Here is a 17236-nt window from a genome sequence, read left to right as displayed (position 1 = left end):
TTGGCATTGCTCATGACATTATTTTTGTTTATGTTTTTGTTTTTAAAACATTTAAAGAAACAGCATTGTCATGAGCAATGCCAATAGCTCTAACTTTAACAATGCCGAGACAGTTGCATTGTAAATGCTTGTTGCAGTTTGGGGACAGGAGGAGTACACTATAACACCAGCTGGGTGTCCAGGACCTGGGGGCACCACTTGGGGGTTACGACGGACTCCAGCAGAGGTGTAGCTTGGTCAGTAAGATTGACGCAGGGGTGAGCTTCAGGTTTTCCAACAATCATGTGGGCATATAATGTTAACAATATACGACGAGCAGGGCATGTCAGAGGGGTTAAAGGGACAGTGGAAAGGGAGTGTGTGTTTTTATCTGTGTGCATGTCAAAATGTCTGGTGAAATCCAACACACATCACCATACCCATCTGAAAGCTCCTGTACCCAACGATTTAGCAGAAAATTAATTTATTAGGGGGGTGTAATACCCCAAACATCTCCTTGCAGCTAGGCCCCCGGCCAACAGGATGTTCCAGGAAGGTCCAGTTGGGACTGATCAGCTGGGCAGGTGCAGGGTGAGAGGCCCCTTGAAGCTTGTTGTGTCCCTGTAGCTCACACAGGAGGTCCCCCAACTGACCCTTGGAGTCAATTCTGGGGTCCTGACTTCAAGGTAAACCGGCCAGTCTTCCTTCAGGTTCTGCAGACAGCAGGGCAGTCTTTCCGCTGATTATTCATAGGCCCTAGAGTGTTCTGAGGAGAAAGGTCTGTGGGGGCAGTTTTATGCCAAGTGCCAGCCTGTAGCCTCCCCCTTCACTGGGTTTGGAGCAAGCTTACATAGAGAGACAAAAGGGAGGCAAGTCTAGGTGTCAGCTTCATCTGCCAGTGACACAAAAGGCATTCTTTGAAGCTCAGGAAGGGGCTGGGCACAGCCCCCAGGCAATCTTGTCAAGGTAGGAGCCCCCACTCCCAGCACCCAGAGGCCTTTGTCCACTAACTGGGAGCAATTTTCTAGCTACTTCAAAACTGATTTTAGCACCTATTTGCTTGTTCAGATTGACATTAAAATATTTTGTCAACTTCAGTAGAACCTAGGTGTGTAAAAACGAGAATTTGTGGTCAGAAATTACATTTTGTGATTCACAAAATGAGAATTTGTGGATTTTTACACCTACAAATTCCATATCCAACAACATTACGGCAGTTTGGGCAGGGATTTTCAGTTGCGGTTAAGCGAGGCCTTTGGGAATCTGGTGGACACATACAAAGTTGGAAGGTTGTGGGTATTCACAAAGCTTTCTCAGGGGTCTCCCCACCCAATTTGCACACACAATTCTAGTGCCACAAAAGACTGGAATACGTATGCATCATGGATGATCAAAAATAAAAAAAAAACACAGATGCAGATGCAAACCAACAGGGAGGTGAGGACACCCAAGTATTTGAGGGAGTAAAAGTTTTGTTGGCTCACGTGATTTTACAATTGGTTTGAGACTTCAGTTTATGTGTCTTCAGGTTTTGTAATATTATTTTTATGTTAACCTGTAAATATTTGTTAGTTTCTTTATCCCGATGTACAGTTGTTCTGTGTTTTCTACACTTCTAGATTTATTCATATGTTTTGATAATCATACCCTGTGTCTTTACACAAACTATATTCCAATATTTAATAAGTTATGAACTTTTATGTAGATTAATAGGTTACTATTTTTAGATACATGGAACACGCCTAATTGTGATGTGATATCTATTGCATTAAAATGCCTTTTCAACTTTTAATCGTTTGTGATTTGCCCATTTCATGATGAGCGATCAATAATGTAAACACCCAGATCCTTTTTGTTTCTTCTTTACTCAATTTGATTTACATTTTTTGCATTTTTTTTTCTTTTTTTAATAGAGCAACTTGGCCCATTACTTGGGATTAGGCCATCACCTCCGAGTACTGTATTTTATTTCCACCTATTTTGACAAGCAGGACGCGGCCTCATCGGACACGGTGACTGTAGCGGACACAGTTTTTGATGGTGTGCATGTTCGAATCTTTGACCCCGTGAAGCATGATGGGGCCCTAAAGCCAAGCATTGTCTTCATCCATGGAGGAGGCTGGGCCCTGGGAGGTGCAAGTACGTTTATCTTTATATGATTTACATATTGTACTGTATTTTGTAATCTGGTTTTGTTTGCTCTCTCTCCCATTGGTTTACTCTTTGATTTATTGAATTTCTCTGCAATTTCAAAGTTGATTTTTGGAATTATTAGTACTGAATTTAGTAATTAGTCTTTCTCCATTTCATCATCAGTACAATAATAGAAATGTGACATGATTTCATTTGAGATGCTTTTTCTTGTTTTCTTTGCCCTCTAAATTGCCAGTATGATTATTTTCTTAAAGTTATTTCCACATTTCCACAATACAGACAAAACCATACAGAAAAAAAATACAACCAGTGTAAAAATACCAATACCAACCAATTACAACAAATACATACTGAGGTTAAAATCGGCATTTAGGGATTAACCATCGATATTGATAAATAAACACATTGACAGAGTTCTGTAGAAACTGAAAAATTGAAAGTTTAGCCTCCAGGAGAAATCAATCCGCCCTTGGATTTACAGAATTGCAGAAGTGCTCAGAGTTCACAAATTCGGGTGGTTTGGAACGCTTAAGATATACCCAAAATAAAACATATCAAGGATGGATGGACATTTCTCGGACAAATGTTCATTGAATTACCTGTTGCCATTATAGGAGCAATTAAAATGCATGTGCCAAAATTGATGTAGAATAATTTACCCACTGCAAGGGCAGAACTACCTAGGACAACTCCAAAAATGAATTCCTGAGTGAATGAATCTGTCTTGTCTTTAAAGAGAGACTCCACCAATGCCCATTGCTTCCACTGATGGGTACATTCTTGAGTGGTTAAATTGGTGTTCTGCAAAAGGAGAGGCCTGCAGGAAACCAGCGAAAAATCGAGAGTATTTTCTGCTGTATGATTGGAAATGTAAGCCCCCTCCCCCAACATTCCGCTTTTAAAAAATGTAGTCGACATTTCTGTGACCATGTGTTATCCTTACAGTGTTTGTGATGCTGCTGGATGCCAAGTTTTCCCCGTCATCCTCCAACAGTTGTCTGCCTTAGCATATGAAGTCACAACTTAACAAGGCTTGGGTGTACCAGTATTGTGCCTGTGTGTCAGTTTGGTACCCGATGAGCAATGCCCCAGTATGTAGGCTACCAGATTCATAGGCAGCGTGACAAGGTTGTTCCTAAGTTCCCCAGTGCCAAAGATCAGTGCAGCAGAAGGCCAAAATGGGACGGTGAATGAAGTTCACAACCTTGGAGGCCAAGGCTGAGGGCATCACCCAGCTCGATACCTGAAGAGTAAATGGAAGGAGTATAGTAAGGTACACGGAGGGTGGTAAGGCACACAGAGGGTGTACAGGTTAAGCCTATAGGCAGTCCTACCTCCGCATCAGTGCCAATCACCGACCCTCACAGACTCTTAGCATCCACAGGGTGACACCTTGTAGCAAAGCTAGGCCAGCAGGGAGAGGTAAGCTGCAGAATGCTTAGCTTTCTCTTGAACTCTTTCACCTACTTGCATCCCCATATGTATGATCACACAGGTCTGCCTCTAGTGCCTCTGCTCAGGAATGAGTGCCGTCTGAGGCTACTGAGGCCAAGCATGCTCTCCCATGACCTCCAATATGGCACGGCAGCGTGAGCAGGATTTCTATGACTCGTCTGTTGCCTTTTCATTGACACAGGTGGAACACAGGCTTCTCTGTTGGAGTTGGCCACAACCACGGTCCATCTTGAGTCTGAGGGATTGGGAACCATCCTCTGATTACTTAAGCTTTCCTCTGTGGCAAGGGGTAGTGTAAGGGCTCAACAGGTACAAAGTATTCTCCCCTCATAGATTTGATAAATAGTCAGCAGTTTATATGATCAATGGGATCAGATCAGGATTTTTAGACATCATGGCGCACCAGTGGGAATCTGCATTGTTGAAGATGGGCACCAGCCACATTATCTACATTTCTCGTCACATTTATTTTGTTTCTAAAGTTACTCTGCCCATTGTGGAAAGTAGAGGCATCTCTTCTGCACTTTGACTTTTAGATTTCATATTCACTTTTAAGTAACAAGGACATAAATGTATTCCACATGTTAGAGGCTTTTTAAAATAACATGGTTGTCTGATAATCTTGCAGTTTTGAGGTCTCCCTTTCAACAGATCATCCACTGCATGTTCTCATGCTTGTGAGATAAATTGTATACAACAAGGGGCTTGAAGTCCGTCCATTGCTTAACATTTGTTGTTTCACTGTCACTCTTATTTGCTGCCAGCGTGTGCTGGCTTCACTTCCTCTTCTGGCTGGAGCATGGACCACAAGTACAGATTGCTTCATCTTGGTTGCTATCCTTACGCCGATCGCGCTGTGGTTGAGGCACTACAGTTATTCTCTTCTTTCCTGTCATCCTTGTTGAACCTGTTGCCATCTGTAGCTGTATTTTACTGTGCCACACGTGCTTCAAAGAATCCTCATTCTCCTTTGACATGGTTGTTTATTATAATAACAGACGTTATCTGCTTTTATTTTGACAAAAGATATTACCTGCTTCCAAATATATTTTCAGTAAGACCTGGACATGGGCGCAATTGCTTTCTTTATGTGATGGGATTTTTTGTCAAATGTCATATTTTTTTTAACAAATGGGGAGATCAGTTGATTTGCTCACAATCATGCGGGTTTTGAGACCTGACGAGCATTGGCTAAGCCAATGAGACTATTATCTGATAGAGACTACTAGCCGCAGATTCCTTAAAGTAGAATTATCCCCAGGTGTGAGACTGGACCCGGAAAACTTTCTCGCCCAGCATCTCTGTGCACTGGGGGGTGGTACCACGCGACTCCGCCCAACGTCCTCCGTGGGTGTGATGTCAGCGAGGTCACATAAGCCCCACCCTGGCGTGCAACGCGGATCCGGATCATGTTCCTGGCCTGTTTTCAGGCTTTCTTTTTATGCTTTGCGTTTTTTTGAGAACAGTGTGCGAATTCCTTCGGGCTTCAAGACGTGCTCATCTTGCGCGTGCCAGATGCCGGTGACGGACCCTCACCCCATCTGTGGTGTTTGGGGGAGCACCACGACTTCACGGACTGCGAGGCTTGTTAGAAGATGAAGCCGAAGTCCTGGCGGGAGCGCCGGATGAAACTCCTCTCGGCCCGCATGTCCATGTCGGCGTCGTCGCCGCGTCTGTCCCCGCGGAAGTGTTCAAGAACCGCCGCTTCCGTCTCCGACATCGTCCCTCTCCGAGGCCGCAAGGGCGTCGCTCACCTGTTGGTAAGTGTCGCAGTTTGTACCCGCCGTTCCCCGGCACGGGGGCGACCAGAGCACAGATGGAGGCCTATGCGGCGGCCTTGCAGGCCTATTTGGCTCTTCCTTCTTCTCCTCTTCTTCCTGGGACGTCTGCGGATCCCTTGCCATGTGCGGGGACTTCTGCGGCGTCGCCGGCGACTTCGGCTCTGGCGCCGACAGGTTCGCCTCCAGGTTCTAGAGATGTTGTGCCGTCAGGGTGTGCCCTCTGGGGTTCCCTCCTTCGGACCACGGCGCCCCTGCCTCACTGCAAACCCCCGCGGGGGTCCCTGTGGTGTCGCGGGAGGTTGCTGGGGCTTGAGGCTCGTCCTAGAGTCCCCTTTGGTCCTCTGGGCAGGCGGCGGCCTTGTCCGAGGCCGAGCTGACGCCGCTCAGGCGCCGGCGGCTGCTGACCCTGGCAGCACCGCAGGGGCTGGCTAGGGGCTGGGGTGTGTCCCCGGGCCCCCCTTGTCTCTTTGTCTCTCCCCGCAGGCGGCTGCCTCGTCGGAGGTCGAGTCGATGCCTTTTCGGTGCTGTTCCTTGGCCGCCCCGGCTCCGACCCCACCCCGTTCTCCCGCGGTGCGCGGCGTGGCAGAGGTCGTTTCGGCTTCCCCTTCGACGTAGAACTGACGCCGGTGGCGGACTCTACGGTGCCGTCCCGGCGTCTGGTCGTTGATTCGTCTTCGGACGCCCCCTCTTCTCCAGATGTTCGGCAACTGTTTGTTTCATCTTCTCTGGAGACGGGACACCACGTTGTGGCCTTTTCCCCGGCGTCTTCCAAGGTCGGCTCTTCACCGTCCCCGCAGTCTTCCCCGGAGGCGCCTCAGGTTCCCCACTCGTCGGTCAACCTTCCCCCATTCCGGGCTTGGCCTTTCCTTCCTCCGGTTGGGCTGGGTGATGGCCGGCTTAGCTTACAGCAGTCGCCCACGGAGGAATTGCTTTCCCCACAGCGTTGCCCTACGGAGGCAAGTGCTGCCTTCGCCCGGGCTGTCTCCACGGCTGTGGGGATCTTGCGCATGGGCGATCCGGCTGCCCATTTCCCCACGGATCGTTTGTTGGAGGTTCTCCATCAGGGCTCTGGTGGACAGGAGCTGCTTCTTCCCTTCGAGGCTTTGCTCCATAATTTTCTCTTGGGGGCCTGGGAGCATCCTGCCACGGGGGACCCGGTGCCCCAGCCGCTTCCTGCTCCGCATGATCCTGTCTGCCTTTCCTTCCACCCTTCTACCAGGGGCCCTCTTTTGCAGACCGCCTTTCCCTACTTGCCATCGGTGTTGTCTTCCCCCGTTACGGAAGGCCCGGTGGTTAGATTCCTGGGGGCGCAACATCTTTGCCTCCTCCAGTGCTGCCTTGCGGGCACTTAACACGCTTTGTATATTGGCCAGGGCCACTTCTTGCTTATGGGATTCGGCGGAGTCCCTACTGTCTTCCGCTTCTCAGGAGGATGCCTGCGCTGATCTGTGCACCATGTGTTGGATGGCCAGGAGCTGGCGGCGTTTATTCTTCGCTCTGCTCTGGACGTTTCGGAGGTGCTTGGTCGCACCATGGCTTCTTCAGTGGCCCTCCGACGCCATGCTTGGCTGAGGGATATTGTTTTCCCTGAGAACGTTAGGGAGCGGCTGGTTGACCTTCCCTTCGATGGCGCTCTTTTGTTTCACGCCCCTTCGGATTCCGCCATTCAGAGGTTCCTTGTGGGGCTTCGTCCTCTTCGTCCTCCTCCTCCCCCTCCTCCACAGTGACCCTGGATGTCGGTCTGTATTCTGGAAGGTGTTCTCCCGTTGTTTTCCATGGCCTGGTAACGAGTAGTCTCGGTTCTGTGTTCTGTGTGGTTGGTGTGCCTTCAGGGTCCTTCCGTGGGCCCTTTCGTGCTGTTGGCTGCTGGTCCGGACCTTTTTTGCCTTGTGGTTTTGGCTGTTGGTAAGCCCTTGTAGGTCCTGAGCTTGGGCCTTCGATGTTTTCTTTATTGGCTGATTGGCAAGCCTTCTGCGGTTTTCTCCGCAGATGTTTCTATTTGTCCTCTGCTGCGGAAATTTTTTCCTAAGAGGCGTTCCCATTTTTCTTGGGACATAACATACCCTATGTGGGGTAATGGTAGCTATTACATAGCTCTGTCATGTACTGGGTAGGTATGGTCGCCCTTCGGGCTCCTTGCTCTCCGTGGCGTCACGGTATGTCACTGGTGCGATCTTCTTGCCGATTGTTTTGAAGCAGCTTGCATTGAACCCGGGTCCATCCTTCTCCAGGTTCGCTACGTCGCTAGCCCAGTCTGGTCTGCTGTCTGCGGCCTCGTGTTGTGGCGGTTCTGCACTTCTGTCCAGTGTTTAGGCTTGGTCCTCTGTCGGGTGTTCCAGGAGGACTGGCTTTCCTTGGGTTCTGTGTTCTGGTGGACGGCTTGGTCCGTCCTCTGTCTCTCTCCCTCTCTCTCTCTTTCTTTCCTGTCTGGCTCCACTTCTTTCATGGGTCTGTGTATGTGTGTTTCTGGACTGGCCCCTCCCTTGGGGTGTGTCCTAGCCCTTCCTGGCCTCAGCCTTCGGCTGGCGTCTGACTTGTCCTGGGTGCCCCGTTCCGTGGTGTTGCCTGCTGCTGGCTGCGCTTGCCCGTGCAGGCCTGTTTGTTCTACTCCACCATGGTGGCCTTTGCTGTGTTCCCTTGTGCCCCTGCCCCTGGTTAAGCTGGGGGTTTGCGCATCTGTGCCTTTCTTTTCCGTCTGCGCTTTGGTGGTGGTGCCATTCCTGCCTTGTCCGCTGCTTGCGATATCAAAGGGGATGATGGACGGAGCGTTTGAGCAAATCAAACACTCACCCCCAGTCAACTGATCTTGGTTTAATCCATAATCATTCTTTAGCTTACTCCATGTAAGCGGGTCGCACAGAGGACACGAACACGGGAGGATGGGGTGAGGCGTTTTATTGAAGGTTCACAATAAAGTTCGCGATGGGTTCTCCCTCGGTGGTAGGATGTCAGGGTCGGGGCGCTGTTCTTGGTCCTCGTGGGCTAGCGTCCCTCTTCTCTCTTCTCCCGGTTTCCCGTGAGGAGGGCTCTCGCCGTGCCAATGGAAAGAAAGAAGGAGAGGTGGCTGTTAGGAACGAGTGTTCTGTTTATCACGCTGTATAAGGGAGGGGAGTGAGGGTAATAGACTCGTGATAAGGTGCTCTCCAACGAACGGTCGTGAAGGGGGTGAGTGAAAGGGAGGACGTGCAGTACTAGGTACGGCGGTAAGCGGCGGAGTTCAGTGGCGCTCTCTTCTCTCCCGCCTCCCGACCCAACCCGTGAAGCGATCCCGTACCTGGGATAGCCACGCACCTCCTCCTGGGGCGTGGCTCGGCGGAGCGTGAATGCCGCGGTCTCCTGCCTCCGGCCTCGGTTCTTCCTCGCGTCCTCTGCTCCTCTTCGGTCCTTCGCTTCGCTCCGTTCCGTCTTCTTCCTCCGGTTCACCGTCGTGCTCTGTCTCCTTCCGTCCTCCGGTGTCGTCACACGCCACTGTCTTCTTCTCGCGGGTTCTTATTGGCGACTGGCCGTCTACGGTGGAGTAGAGGGCGGGGCTATCCTGGAAGACGTCCCAATTAAAGGCACAGTGTTCCGTGCTAGTGCCGTCTGACGTCTCTGCTGGCCACGGGTCGTCCTGAGGGACATAAAACAAGTCACTGGTCAGTTCAGGAGGGGACCACCATTCTCCTCCTTCCAGTACGGAGTCCGGGTGGTCCCCGTGACACTCCACCACCCCAGTTCAGACATGGCCATATGCAAATGAGTCTGACCCTGTGCCTCATGGGAACAATCCAGCCTGAACTGCTGAGCCATGTCTTCCCTGGACCGGAAACAAGCATCCTGGGACCAGTTTAGGGTTCATAACCCTCATCAGCCAGGCTATCTTGAATCCAGTGGCAAAGTGAGCAAGGGACCCACGTCCGGGCATACCCTGCCAACTTAGGGCGAACAAATCGATACCAAAGGGGATGATGGACGGAGCGTTTGAGCAAATCAAACACTCACCCCCAGTCAACTGATCTGGGTTTAATCCATAATCATTCTTTAGCTTACTCCACCACCCCAGTTCAGACATGGCCATATGCAAATCAGTCTGACGCTGTGCCTCATGGGAACAGTCCAGCCCGAACTGCCAAGCCATGTCTTCCCTGGACCGGAAACAAGCATCCTGGGACCAGGATATGGCTGGGTTCAAACTGGAATGGCATGGTGAGCAAACAAATGATGGATTTAGGCCCAGATCTCTGTACTGGGGTGAATGTATGACATTGTTCTGCATTCTGTCCATCAACTGTTGTTTTTGCATTTGTCACCCCGAGTGGGAAGGGTATGCCCAGACGTGGGTCCCATGCTCTCCATGCCACTGGAATCAAACTATCCTAGCTGAAGAGGGGTGAAACCCCGAAACCGGTCCTAGGATCCTTGTTTCCAGTCCAGGGAGGACCTGGCCTGGCAGTTGGGCTGGACTGTTCCTATGAGGCACAGGGTCAAGACTGATTTGCATATGGCTGGGTTCAAACTGAAACGGCATGGTGAGCAAAAAACCGATGGATTTAGGCCCAGATCTCTGTACTGGGGTGAATGTATGACATTGTTCTGCATTCTGTCCATCAACTGTTGTTTTTGCATTTGTCACCCCGAGTGGGAAGTGTATGCCCAGACGTGGGTCCCGTGCTCTCCATGCCACTGGAATCAAGCTATCCTGGCTGAAGAGGGGTGAAACCCCGAAACCGGTCCTAGGATGCTTGTTTCCAGTCCAGGGAGGACCTGGCTTAGCAGTTCGGGCTGGACTGTTCCCATGAGGCACAGGGTCAAGACTGATTTGCATATGGCTGGGTTCAAACTGGAACGGCATGGTGAGCAAAAAAACAATGGATTTAGGCCCAGATCTCTGTACTGGGGTGAATGTATGACATTGTTCTGCATTCTGTCCATCAACTGTTGTTTTTGCATTTGTCCGCTGCTTGCGGCTAAGGGTGTTCAGCTTTTTCTGTTACTATGTGTGTGTTTCTTACGGTGGGCCTGGCTCCGGTTCTTCCTCTTCTCCCTAGGGTTTGAGGTGGTCCTTGTGTTTCTTGGAGCTTTCGGGCGCTGTCTGCCCCTGTGGGGTGTTGGGCAGTTCTCCTTTGGTTGGGCTTCGGATATCCTGGCCTTTCCCTTCTTGTCCCTGTGATGTGTCCCCTGCTGGGGTCCTGTGTCTCTCCTGGTAGGGAGGCTCTCTCGCAGGCCCTCTTCCCTTCTGGGTATGGCTAGGCTATCTATTCTACGTTAAGGAATCTGCGGTTAGTAGTCTCTATCAGATGTACAAGTTACTTACCTTCGGTAACGATGTATCTGGTAGAGACGATTCTAGCCGCAGATTCCTTCACGAGCCACCCTTCCTCCCCGTTCTGCGAGGACCCTCTGCTTGGGTTTCTGCAGTCGCCTCCCGCTGGGTGGCTTGTTCCCTATGGGTGTCCTCTTCGTTTTCTTCCGGTCAGGCATCCCTCCAGCTGGTTTCTTCCAGCGTGAGTGCCTACTTTTCTCTTCTCCTCTGTTGTTAGAGTTTCTGATCTCCAACCGGTCTTCTTCGTTGGGGGTTCCTTTACCTGTCCTTTGACCTCCTACTCCTTTCAGGGGTTTTGGCCCTCCTGGGCAATGTATTCTGAGGATGGATTACCTGTCCTTTGCCTCCTACTCCTTTCAGGAGGTATGCCCATCCTTGGCTGTGTAGTCTGGGGATGGATTGCTGTTGTTCCTCTGTTCCGGGCTTGTGGCCCTTCCCTTTGTGGTTGTGGTTGCGGTTGCAGACTCTCTCTCTCTCTCTTTCTGTCACGGCGCTTTCAAATGATTGTGCCTCCGGGATGGCTCTCGCCTTGGCTTGCAAGGTGGTTCCACGGAGTGGTGCTTTGTGCTTTTCTTGCTCTGGCTTTGCTGCTCTAGGCTTTTGGTGCTTTGCTGCCACCTGGTGCTTTCGCCTTGGCCTGCACAATTGTTCCTCAGAGTGGTGCTTTGCTCTTTTCCGGCTCTGGCCTGCTGTTGTCGCCTTCTGGTGTCTTGGTGCCACCTGGTGATGTTTTCCCCCTTTTTGTGTCTCTCTATTTTGTTTCTTTGGTTTTTTCGCACACTTTTCCCATGCTCTCCTCAGTTTTGTTATGATGGCTCCGCGTTGTGGCACGGAAAAAGTTCTCTGAAGCAAACTGACGTCGGCGCGCCGGGGTGGGGCTTATTTGACCTCGCTGATGTCACGCCCGCGGAGGATGTCGGGGTGGAGTTGCGTGGTACCGCCCCCTGGCGCGCAGAGATGCTGGCCAAGAATGTTTTACGGGTCCAGTCTCACGCCTGGGGATAATTCTACGTTCAGGAATCTGCGGCTAGAATCGTCTCTACCAGATACATCGTTACCGAAGGTAAGTAACTTGGGACAACTCTGCCATTGCCTTTGGTTCATGCATACAGCATGGGAATTACCCATGGCAATGATTTGGAGTCATACTGTATAGCAGTGGACCTGCTGTGCAGCATGGCTAAAAATAATAATACTTAAAAAGGACTGTAATGCATCCAGCGCTAATGCACATTACCCCTGGCAGCGTTGTAGCGCTTTTTAAAAAAAATAGTAGTAGTCACATTGCAATGCTTCTGAACTGCTGTACACCATGTCTTCAAAACATTGCCCAAGCCAATAGCTCTCGTAGGCGAGACCTATTGGTTTTGCCAATGCTTGTTCTTGGAGATGGCATTTCTGGTAGGCAGTGTTATTCTAACCCCACGTCGTCCATGTTTATTTACTTTAGCGATGCACAGTGTCATTTTCCTGAAGTTGAGAAACTAAAATATGTTTTCACCATCCCAACAAGTCCCCAAAGAGGAAAAATAAATCGACTGTTTTCTTTCTGTTGCCAGTGGTCTATCAGAGGTTAGAAATATATAAGCAGCTGCCTTTATTCTTTTGAAATTCTGCATAACAGTTTGTTTATCAGTGCTCCAGAGTTTCATATCACCCCCACGGTAAACTGAAAATACTTCGAAGAAACAAGTTACCTACTTGGACCTCTTATGCTCTTGAGAGCTGCTTCTTCCATGGATGAGTCTGTGCCTGAAAGCAGAAGTGGAGAGAACAATCACCAGAGGGTTGGGTAATGACGTTCCATCAGCGTCCAGAGACCTTGCAGGAAGTGACGTTTTGTTGGCTGGCTTCCCTATTACTGGTTCAGAATCAACTTGTAAAGGGAGGAGTAAGTGAGCTAGGAGTCAATGTGCACAGGTGACCTAAAACCCTTCCATTGGCAATCCTGGGAGATGCACTGGAGCACAGCTGAGAGCCCACATGACACCTCGTTACTTCATTATAAATTACTTTTTTTGTCTCCTCACATAAAGTTTTCTGTTGTTGTTTTTTTAATGTTTTTTTAAAAAGAAAAATATTTATTGAAACTGTAAATGTGCTTCCCACAACAGAACAGGGAAAAAGGGGTTTGGTATATTGTTTATCCTTTCTGTATTTGGCCTAGCTTTGGTATTTAAAGAACATACATATAATTAGTTCTTTTGAAAGTTCAAATACTGCTACAAGTGACAAACTTGTTGGGCTACTGAGGGTTTCTTAATGCATATTTATGTGTGCTTCACAAACTAAGCTCAACTGATGAAAGTCTAGTATATTTTGTTTTAATAAACATGATACATGTGAACCTTTAACTGATCACAGTTATATTTTATCTAACTTGTGTCTTAACATTTCTAACCAAGGCTAGCAGGAACATGCCCATGATACTTTGGTCCCCAAAGGGTGTAAATAGCCCTTCCAGTCAAAATGATTTACTCTCATAAAGAGTAGCAGTTCTTAAAGGGGTCGCTCGAATTGGTTTCCACAGCAATGACACTCATTGCCTACCTGTGGCAATATCAAGACCAGAAGCTTCCTCAATGGGCCATTTCAAGCTAAGACTAACACGTTTAGTTCATATAAACTAAAAAAAAATCATCAATGAGATGATAGGATGAAGATTACTATAAAGAAACAAATGCCACAATCCCCTGAGTAGATGTCCAGTATTACTAGGATCAGAAAAGTGCAGGAACAGAACACCACTGGGAACCCCCTAAGATGTTTGCACGCCGCCTCTTTCTGTGCAGTGCTGCAGCAGTGTTCGCTCTCTCTCCCTCTCAGCTTGAAACGTTTTTAGTCTGCGTGACAGCGTCTGCACCCCTGTTATCAATTCTTTACATTGAGTGCATAGTGTGTCTGTTGTACATCACAAAGGTGACCCAAATCAGTAACCTATACATTCTTTATCATCCAAGGATTGTATGCAGACACTAATCGATTTTTGTTTGTTTTCCCCAACCCTGCAGGCTTTAACAAATATTATAGAATGCACAAAAGCGAGGCTTGCCTATCGCCTTTGCTGATGCTTGTTCAACCTGCAGGAATTCAAGGAATTTCTTGCCTGCTAGAAATCCCGCCCTGCACATGTCAGTCATTGGAGAGAGACTGGAGTGTATTCAGGTTTAGCTGCCAAGCCCATCTCGGTATCAGAGATGAGAATGAACAAACACTGCTGTACATTAGATCTAAGACCAGAAACCAATATTGTGTTCTTGGCATTTGTATGGTGCTTTCAGCTGTTATGTATGGCACTAGCTTTTTCTACACCTAATCACTCTTTTGTGCAGAGCTAGAACTGTGCTCAAACGGTAGTGCTCGCTGTTCTTAGGTAGCGCCTGGGCAGCGCATGCGCTGCTTTCAGAGGCATGCTGTATTCGGGTACAGACTTGAAGCCCCGCCCACTCACCACCCATATTTTTCATTGGTTTGCATCATTGTCCTTCATAAATGCTGACTTCTGATTAATTAACAGGCTTGTTAGTCCCTCCTTAGTACCGCCTTGTCTTCATTTGTAACCTCCCATGAGGACTCGCCCTTTTACTTCTGTTGTTACTCTGTACGTCTTATTTAGTCTGTAAGCACTATTCTCTTTAATAAGTTTCTCCTACTGCAGGCACGACATGCTTTCCTGCAACATTCAGCGCGCCATGCGCACCTTCACTTTCCAATCAGCCCGGGACAATGTCGGTCACTTCTTTGGAATTAAATAGGTCTTGCATTTACAAGAGTTTGAGCTATTGGCATTGTAAAGGACAATGCAATTTATTTATGTGTTAATTATCAAAACAGATATGTTAGAAATGGGCTTATCTGGAAGGCTAGGATATACACTTAAGCCAGACAGAACCCACCACTCTAGTCAGGGCAAGTAAGTTACACACCAAAATTAACCTGTGCTTACCCCCGATAGCTTGGCACAGATCAGTCGGCTTATCCCCAGAGGCAATGTGTAAAGCGTTTGCACAACCCACATACACCAGTGACACAATGAATACACCACAAAAGAGACACCACCCAGTAGTATATAAAAATATCCTTTGTATTAGGCATAAAATTCACATTAGGACATAATTACATAAATTACTGTGCTACTGGGCACAAATCATGACTTTACATAGGCCATAAATTCACATCGCCAATCGGGCACTTGTCATAGCATCATAAGATAGTGTAGACACGTAAATACTGGTAGGTTGCTGTGAGAAGTTGGCCTGGCATATGCTGTTCCTAGTTATAGGGACACCTTGCACCAGTCCAATTCGACTCCTATTGATGATAGGTTTAAGACAACCTTTAAAGAAAGCTATCCTAGTGGTAGCTGTGGAGAGCAGCCTTCAGGCTAAGTCTTGAAGGAGTGTTAAGCTTATTGTTTTACCATAATAACCTCTTGAATAACCAAATGAAAGAGTAGCCCACACAGGTATATATATAAAATATATGTATTTATTCTAGACAGAATCCCACAGTCACTTTATGTGGCTAGTGGCAAAGTTACAATTCAAACAAGCATTTATAAACACAATAAATAGCACAGAAATCAATGGGCCCCAGGGGGGGGACCAAACCATATACTAAAATAGTGGTATAAGAACCACGACAATTCTACAGGCAATGCCTAGGGTATTCAGGATCGCTTGCCCCTTCAGAATCCACCCACAGTTAAGAGGAAGGGGACCCACGGGAGACGCGTGCAGTGCAAAGAGCTGCTATCGGGATCGCAATGTTAGCCTATGGAGAATGTCGCGGTTGAATATTTAAAGTTTAAGGACACTTCTAGCAACAGTACAAAGTTAAGACTTGAGACTTAAGGCTTTGGAGAGCCCACCACCACTGGAGTACCGAAGTACCACTGTTACCTGCCCCAGGGAAGCCGGGTGCATAGGTCGATTCTGGTGTCGGGTCGCAGGCTGATTTTCTATGGAAAAGTAGTCCAAACTGCTGCTAGCTGAAAGCGTCGTTGAAGTCGTGAAGATTAAAGTTGAAGAGAAGATAAAGATGAACCTGAAAGCAGAGGGGACAGAGTCTGGGTCACAGCAAAGTGACCAGGGAGCTCACAGGAAGGAGCTCGTGGATGTCGGGTGCTTCAGGTGTTGAAGGTACAGCTGGGCTCTGCAGTCACGGGCTCCGGGAGGCTTCAAGGAAGGCCAGCTTCTGGAGGGCGACTGTCCCACGTCGGCTGAGGGTCGCTGCGGTGTTAGTGTCCCGATTGGATCCACTAAGCATTGGCAACCGCAACCCACGCAAGATGAACAAAGCAGCTGCTGGTGCAGACCCACGAGGTCTGAGGGTGCTCTCCTTTGCAGGGAGCGTAGAGCAGGCCTGGAGCAACCAGGGGAACTCTTGGAAAGATAGGTTTTCCTCCGTCAGGGCCCACAAGTCGAGAGACAAGGGACCGCGGAGGGCAGCAAAATGGAGTGCGTAAAAGGGCTCCCACGGGCCACCGGAGCGGGCTAGGGAGCTGAGCTTTGGCACGGATGCTGCTGGAAGGTTGGCTCAGAAATGGGCCAAAGCACCACTTCCCCACTGGTCGGGGTCAGGTGCTATGCAAGAGGTGGCCGGGGTCTCGGGGTATGCAGGGATCTCGGCACCCACGTGGTCCACGGTGCTCAGGCTTGCTGGGCACGCTCACAGGACTCTGGGATGCACTGGAGACCCACCTCAAGGTTGATGGAAGGCGTCGAAGTTCGTGAGAGCAGCGAAGTTCCAACCGGGTATCTTGCAGTCTTTTAGGTGCCTGCCAAGCAGGGGGATAACTCCTTTATCCCAAGTGAGATTTCTTCAGTCAGCTGGGCAGCAGCTCGTCGAAGGTCAGTTCTGTGAAGTTCTGGACGAATCTAAGGCTCTAGGGCAAAGATATTCCCATATATCCCCAAGATTAGGGGATGGTCCAAAATAGAGCCTACCAATCAGAGTAGAGGCGGGAAAGGGTGGCTACACCCACTCCCCTTTGTGTGTTTCCCGCCTGGGCGAGGGGCAGGATGCCCCTGAACCGGTTCCAGGCGGTGTATGCAGAATTGGGGCTCTGCAGCTGCCTACGTGCAACTCTGAAAGGTCATTTGGTGCACCCACCCTGTTCCAATCCACATATCCTGTCTGGGGAGGTGCTGGCACCTCCCTGCCACAGGAGCCCTATTGTCCAGATGGCGAGGCTGGGGTTTTCCCCAGCAACAGCCAGCCAGAGTCGTGTAGGTGGCGGACAGTAGCCATTTTGTGGTACATGTGCACTTTTAAATTGGTGTCTAAATTCTACCGCTTTTCCCATATCACCCTCCTAGCAAGGGGGAATCGTGCCCCCATGCCCATGGCTGGACTGGGGGTATGATTCCTTCATGTTTGACACCAAACACGATATGGTTCTGTGTAGCCATTCTCAAGTTATCGCGATGACGCGATTCACTTATAATGCGGTTTAGAGTATATGGTATGGCTACACTACAAACAACCCAGTAACGGTTTTACGAAGGTTGCAGGGAGGTCCTACTCACGTAGGGGTCCCCCCTCACACATACCTCAGCACCCA

The 17236-nt window shown here is 49.2% G+C and overlaps 1 protein-coding gene across 1 annotated transcript in view; it reads left to right on the top strand.

Moving 5' to 3' along the window:
• NCEH1 (neutral cholesterol ester hydrolase 1) overlaps positions 1-17236 on the top strand; it is a 120480-nt gene that overhangs the window by 60621 nt on the left and 42623 nt on the right. Inside the window, exon 2 of the mRNA XM_085635431.1 lies at positions 1893-2118. Coding sequence (XP_085491557.1) covers positions 1893-2118 — 226 coding nt within the window. The remainder of the gene's footprint in view (positions 1-1892; positions 2119-17236) is intronic.

This window comes from Triturus cristatus, chromosome 11 (assembly GCF_964204655.1).
Source record: "Triturus cristatus chromosome 11, aTriCri1.1, whole genome shotgun sequence".
NCBI lineage: Eukaryota > Metazoa > Chordata > Amphibia > Caudata > Salamandridae > Triturus > Triturus cristatus.
This window is presented reverse-complemented; position numbering and strand designations above follow the sequence as displayed.